General features: G+C 37.3%; 1 protein-coding gene across 1 annotated transcript; it reads left to right on the forward strand.

Annotated features, from left to right (window-relative positions):
• The first annotated feature begins 2324 nt into the window (after nucleotides 1-2324).
• LOC108979210 (germin-like protein subfamily 1 member 7) lies at nucleotides 2325-3259 on the forward strand. The gene is made up of 2 exons (XM_018949842.2): nucleotides 2325-2518; nucleotides 2632-3259. Exons 1-2 carry the CDS (start codon nucleotides 2380-2382, stop codon nucleotides 3165-3167), a joined length of 675 nt encoding a protein of 224 aa, XP_018805387.1. The 5' UTR covers nucleotides 2325-2379; the 3' UTR covers nucleotides 3168-3259.
• The last annotated feature ends 3948 nt before the right edge of the window (nucleotides 3260-7207 follow it).

A 7207-nucleotide genomic window follows, 5' to 3' on the forward strand; every position in this document is an offset into this window, starting at 1 on the left:
TCTCTCTCTCACTCGATCTCCTCCCTTAAGCAGTCGTGCGCCACCATGGGTGTCACCGACCACGTCACTGGCTTCCCCTCACACCGGCGAGCAAACCCCACTGTTGAAGCCCCTTGGCAGCTCCTCCCATCGCCGCACGTGAGCAACCCGAAATGGGTCTCAATGCTTGTGCCACTGCAGCATTGCAACACCACCATCGAGCTCCTCTTCCTCCGGCGATCACCCCCATGGACCCAAGCCACCGTCGAAGCCCCCATGGCAGCCCTCGTCTCCCTGCAACTCTCTCTCCCGCATGGGTCTCACACAGTTTCTCCACCATACTGCCGTCGTACGTTGTCCCTACACCACCGCACCACCACCATTTAGCTTCTCTTCCTCCGGCGACCACTCCCATGGACCCAAGCCACCGTCGAAGCCCCCATGGCAGCTCTCGTCTCCTCGCAACTCCCTCTCCCGAAATGGGTCTCTCTGTTTATTGATCATTACATATAATTCAATTAAGATATTGTATGCAGTGATTTTGTGATCTGTTGTGATATTTTGTAATAATTTTTGTGATATTTTGTGGTGATTTTGTGAAGAGGATTGCTGTGCGGATGTAGAGATGGATGAAGAAAGGAAGCGTAAAATAGGAATACTGTTTATCATTGTTCATTACTGTTTATCTTACTATTCATCAGATGATACACACTTTTAAATATAAGGAGATATATATGCACACATATATAAAAGGTTAATTGGCATCCTAGTATAGTAAGGTCGGCAAAGATAGAAGCGTCAGATCGGCCAGACGATAGTAATTAATTAGTTCATATTTTATTATTATTATTATTATTTTCTGTTTGTGCTATTTATTTGATTCAATGATTGCGCTGATCTCTAGAATGGGCTTTGTTACTTTGAAATTGGTGGTACTTGTGTAAAATCCTGTATGGTGTAAGATTTTCTAATTGATAAAAAAAAGCACGTTTGCCACATTTGTCAAATTGAAGAAAAAAATAAAGTGTAATTTCGAATATTAAAATAGTCTAATGTATAAGAATAAAATTATTATTTATTTATGTTCATCTTAAAAATGTATAGTAAAATTTCATCCTTTATTTAATGATGAAAAATTAGTATTTTATAAATTAAAGTTGATTTTTAGTGTATGATATAATATTATTCTCTTAAAAATGTTCAGTAAAACTTTATCTTTTATTTAATGATGAAAAATTAGTATTTTATAAATTGAAGTTAATTTTAAGTGTATGATATAATATCTATATTTTAATTATCTATTTTATGTTAGTTTAAATCAATATTTAAACTTCTACTGTTAGATTAAATTTGAAGATTAAAGATGAAGTGTTGGAATTTAAAATCCAAAAACTAATATTTTTTCCCACTTTTCCTTTCTCCCTCTCTCTCATTCCCCATGCACGATTGTGGTATTACGTCGCACATTGGCATTCACACGAACGAACCCAAAAAGAAACAGAAAAACCAAACAAACATGCGAAGAAAAAAAAAAAAACCTTTAATGTTCATCGTTACTGTTGATAAATAGTAATAAAATATGCGAAAAAATTAAAAAAAAAACAATAAAAAAAAAAAGTCTTGTTACTGTCTATTACTGTTGATGAACAATAATTAACAGTAATATAGATAGATACTTTTAAGTTATAGGAAGATATATGGAGTATATATCTATGTATGTGGACTTGGAGTATTATATATACAAAACAAATGGGACAACATATATACAAAACGACGGTATCTTTAAAGTATTATTCAAACCCACGCACGTACGTAGTCGACGATTTTACACAAAATTCTGATCCTTCGTATGATCTATATATTTAAAGAGACGGTTCACATTGCCAGAGTTTACATCTAAGAAAAGAAAAGAAATTAAATAAATCTTTCTGAATATCTGAAAGGTGGAATTAATGGGAAACTTGTTGTAATTGCATATATACATGGTGGTAGTCATCATGGGTACATGCAGGGTCTATTTGAGAGAGAGAGAGAGAGAGAGAGAGAGAGAGAGCTGGGTCAATGTAAACATGCTCTTTTGTGGAATAATGGCACCGTTCCATTATTTGAAGGGGTCCAATTTGGTTGCATTTTCAATGTATATATATGTGTGCGAGTAGCACTAATGCTTAAAAGAATGTTTCACAGGCCCATTAAATAAAATAATAATCGATAACCTCAGAATTTTAAAGGGTTGACAAGTCTTGCACGTTTATATATGGTGAACACAAGGACCAGTTCACTTAATTTCTCTCTATAAATAGGGATGTGACCATCCAACATTTCTCATTCCCTCCCAAGCAATATCATTTACACAGATCAGTACTAAATTAAACGCAGAGATAGATCATAGCCTCGGATATGATGAACTCCAAGGTTGTTCCTAAGTACGCCATTGTAACTCTAGTCCTGTTGGCTTTCGCTTGTTCCTTCGCCTCTGCCTATGACCCCAGTCCCCTGCAGGACTTTTGTGTTGCAATTGACAATCCTGCTTCTGCCGGTATGTACACATGATTACTATTGCTATATTCTTTGATTGTATTTTCTGCATAATATCATGTGTATATATATAGTCATGATGATACAAACATTTTCTTTTCTTTCTTTCTGCAGTATTTGTGAATGGAAAGTTTTGCAAGGACCCAAAGCTTGTCACTGCTGATGATTTCTTCCGCTCAGTGAACATTCCCGGAAACACCACAAATAAAGTGGGGTCGAACGTTACCGCTGTGACAGTGGAACAATTACCAGGCCTCAACACCCTAGGCATATCCTTGGCTCGCATCGACTTTGCACCACGTGGCTTAAATCCTCCCCACACCCACCCTCGCGCCACTGAGTTTCTTATAGTCATAGAAGGTACTCTTCATGTTGGCTTTGTCACATCCAATGCAGATGGCAACCGCCTCTTCACCAAAGTTCTAAACAAGGGAGACGTCTTTGTGTTCCCAATTGGTCTCATTCACTTCCAGTTGAACGTGGGAAATACCAAGGCGGTTGCCTTTGCTAGTCTGAGCAGCCAGAATCCTGGGGTCATCACCATAGCCAATGCAGTCTTTGGATCCAATCCTCCCATCAATCAAGATGTTCTTACCAAGGCCTTCCAAGTGGACAAGAATCTGGTTAACTATCTTCAGCAACAGTTCTAACTAATTGCCTAAAATAAAATCATAGATTTCAAGATATATTTGCAATAAACCATTAGATGGTGTGATTAAGTTTGTCAATGTTTCCCAGCTTGTAACCTCATTGAAATTATTTTATTGAAATAAAATGGTTGTTTATAATTTACAGTCCCTTTGTTATAATCATCAACAAGTGTGATTGAACTTAATTGCATTTTGAATACGTTGAGACGTCAAGAGATATATCACTTGTAAAGGGCCCCGGCCTTGCTTCCTCATCTTCCGCCCCAATGCAAAATATACAAAAATAAATAAATAATTACACGAATGAAAAATATATTACACATGAATTTAATGTATAGGAATCAAATGAATTTATTTCTTGAAATGTATAAAATGCCATGTAACGGTAATTCTTAGTCAATATTAGAGGAAAGGAAAATAAAAAAGACAACAACATTTGCAAGTTTGTTTTTGGATTGTCCAAAGCAAAATTACAATATTAATTGAAGGAGTCGAATATGTATGGTATTTTCAATATATGCAAAATACTTGTAGCTGTTAAGAATGGTTCTCCCCATTATATAAACAAATTTATTAAAAGCTGATCAAGAATCTACCAAGTCTTACCTACTGATCCTTGAAAGGAAAGATAGAGACCGATTCATGAGTAACTCCCCTGCATAAATAGCTAGGCATGCACCCATGCATTATTCTTCACCAGCCCCTCACCCAAAGCAAGAATATCCGTACAGAATACTGATAGCCTCAAAGATAATGAAAGTGTTCCCAAGTATCTTGTAACTGTGGGTCCGTTGGCTTTGGCTTTGGCTGTCTGATCTGCCTCTGCCTAGCTATGATCCTAGTCCTCTTAGAGACTTTTGTATCGCAATCAAGTACGGTTCCAGTGCTGGTCGTTAGTACACTTAGTTCTCTCTGTGTTGGAAATAGTTTGAATTAGCATCTGGATTGTGTTACTTTTGGCACCACATGTTTAATTTGTAACACCCAGGTCCTCGGAGAGGTCGGAGAGTTACTACCTGTCATCTAAGATCATCTTTCACAATATAAAAGGATATTCTGAAAGACTCCATAAACACAACCTCTTTTAATTTCAAAATAACTTCATAAATATAAATACTTCTATTACCACCAAAAATACATGAAACTCCTTCTTCACGGTCATCAAAATAATAATCTAACAAATAGATCAACTCCTTAAGGCTTTAATAAAAGGGTCAACATCTCATTAACGAAATCGGTAAGACAAATTAATCTTCTAAATAGTAGTCTCCAAAAATTCAGCACTACTTGCATGCCCCCTCCATATAACAATCTTATTGGTTGCCCGCTTTCAGTCTTGATCCTCAGCTGAAATATTCAAATCATCTGAAAAATATTGTGGAGATAAAGGGGTGAGTTATCAACAATTTAGTAAGCAGAGAACATATACTAGTATGTAAACATGAACATTTATCAAAATTCGGATAGCTGAACAAAATATTTTCTTTCAGAATGCGGAATCAGAATACTTGTTTTTGAAATGCAAAATTAAAACATGTTACCAAAAGTATAAGAGCGAAACTCTTAGAAAACATTCTTATTCAAAATTGCCTTTGGCAGAGCATAACTGAACATATTCATCTTATCTTATCAAATCATAACAGAGACCATGTTTAACCCCCATGGTAAGATTGTGCATTCTACAGAAAGCCAAGCAGAACATAAATCACCATAAATATCAAAGCGATTGCACTCAGAACAGAAATTCACTATTATATCATGTGACAGGGCCATAGGTCACTATTATATTCCGTGATAGGGCTAGAGGTCACTATTATATCCCATGACAGGGCTAGAGGTCACTATTATATCACGTATCACGTGACAGGGTCAGAGTCCACTATTACCTCTTATGACAGGGCTACATATCAGAACAAAACAGAATCAAAATCACATCAGAATCAGAGTCAGAGTCAAAACAGAATTAGAACATCATGCCAAAAGTTTTTCATATGCCAAATCATTCCGAAACATAGTACTGAACAAATTCAGATCACTTCACATTTTCCAAAACAAATTCAGAATATCTTCCCGTCACATGCAAAAATTATCAATTTCCATATTGACTCATATTTTCTCAGTTCAATAACAAAATGTCAAAAATAAGATCATGTCTTGTAACGACCCGATCCAATATTATTCGGGATAAGTTATTGATAATTTTATTGAGTCATAAATTAGACTAATGGGCTAAGTGGGAATTGGCCCGAATATTTATAAGATAGGTTGTATTATTTTTAGAGGTTGAGTCAGGCCTATAATTCACTCAAAAAGCCCAAAAACTCGTACTCCCTAAAATGAGTCCCACACCCGTTTCCTTTAAACCGTGAAAACCAACTTAGTTTATAATCAGTTTCTCTACCCCACACATATCCACTCCCATGCACATGCACGTCTCTTTTCCTCTAGGTTTCCTCTTGATTCTCAATCACCTAAATATATATATATATATATATATAAATATATATATATTTATATATTATGCTTATCCCTTCTGCATGGAAAGAAAACATCTAGCCGCAAACCTCCCTTGAAGCCTTCCCCTCCATGTACGATGCACCCTGTCCAGAGCACCTCGTGCCGACTTGCATGCCTATAACCACCGTAGGAGGACCCATACACGTAAATCCCGATACCCCCACAACCTATTGCTTCGCAAACCACCATCACTCAAGCTCCCCCGCAGCGACTCCACACTGCCCAGACTTGCGTGAGCCTAGCCATTGAAAAATCACCAACGAAATACTCTGTTTTACTGCACCTAAACAGAGGAAGTATTCTTCCCCACCGTGAGCCACGTCGCCAGCCACCCACGTCGCCAGCTCCTCCACGCCATTGCCACCTGCACAAAGATCACCGTCGGACCACCTCCCGGCCACTGTAGAAAGCGCCGACCAGTTTACGACCGTCGCCCCTCCTCTCTCTCTCTCGGTTGCTTTTCGGTGTGACAAAACTCTCTCTCTCCCTCTCTTAGTGTCGCACCACCATGCTTAGAGGAGCCTCCTGTTACGCCGACCAGTCTACGACTGTTGCCCCTCCTCTCTCTCTCTCGATTGCTTTTTGGCGTGAAAGAACTCTCTCTCTCCCTCTCTTAGTGTCGCACCACCATGCTCAGAGGAGCCTCCTGTTGCGCCGCCAGAGCCACTGTGCCACGCAGCCCCTCCTGGTGAGCCTCTGCCTCGTACGTCTCCCCCCCACTCCCCCGAGCCTCTATTGCTCTTTATGTTCTAAGTTTTGTTTTCTTTTAGATTTTAGTTTCTGCTGGTGTTAAATGAGATTACCTTTATGCCCTTTTAATCTAGTATCTTGGAGGATTGTTATAAATTACACTTATAATTTTGCACTTAAGTATATGTTAGTTATGGAGACTATTATGTCATTTTATTTGAAGTTGAACTGAGCTTAATATTTTAAGTTGAGTTTAATTTTAGTTGCTCTTTATGTTTTAAGTTGTGTTTTCTTTTAGATTTTAGTTGCTGCTGGTGTTAAATGAGATTACCTTTATGCCCTTTTAATCTAGTATTTTGAAGGATTGTTATAAATTACATTTATAATTTTGCACTTAAGTATATGTTAATTATGGAGACTATTACGTCATTTTGTTTGAAGTTGAATTGAGCTTAATATTTTAAGTTGAGTTTAATTTTATTAAATAAATATATTTGTCATAGACTCATGTTTATAAGAAAATGCTTAAAAAATTTGAAATGTATTTTAAAGTATACTATTGAGCTTATTATTTTAGTTAATATTCTCTCTGTCTATTTAGTTTCCACATGATCAAATCACACAAACAACTTCATCATCCAATCCAACCAACCCCCCTACTCATCGGACTCAATTCGGCACAACTAACCATTTCACAATAAATATGAGTTAGCATAAACATACATTTAAATCGCAAAAGTTTTTTGGGAAAAATACTTACAAAGATGAAAGGCAACTCTGGAAGATCGAAAGTGATGCCAAAACTGGTTCGGCAGCGGTTTCCAAGCAACGGC

This window comes from Juglans regia, chromosome 7, assembly GCF_001411555.2.
Source record: "Juglans regia cultivar Chandler chromosome 7, Walnut 2.0, whole genome shotgun sequence".
Classification (NCBI taxonomy): domain Eukaryota; kingdom Viridiplantae; phylum Streptophyta; class Magnoliopsida; order Fagales; family Juglandaceae; genus Juglans; species Juglans regia.

Coding starts and splice junctions, on each gene's coding strand:
- LOC108979210 (XM_018949842.2), top strand. CDS start 2,380: ATGATGAACTCCAAGGTTGTTCCTAAGTACGCCATTGTAACTCTAGTC. Junction 2,519..2,631: donor TGACAATCCTGCTTCTGCCG/GTATGTACACAT, acceptor TTCTTTCTGCAG/TATTTGTGAATGGAAAGTTT.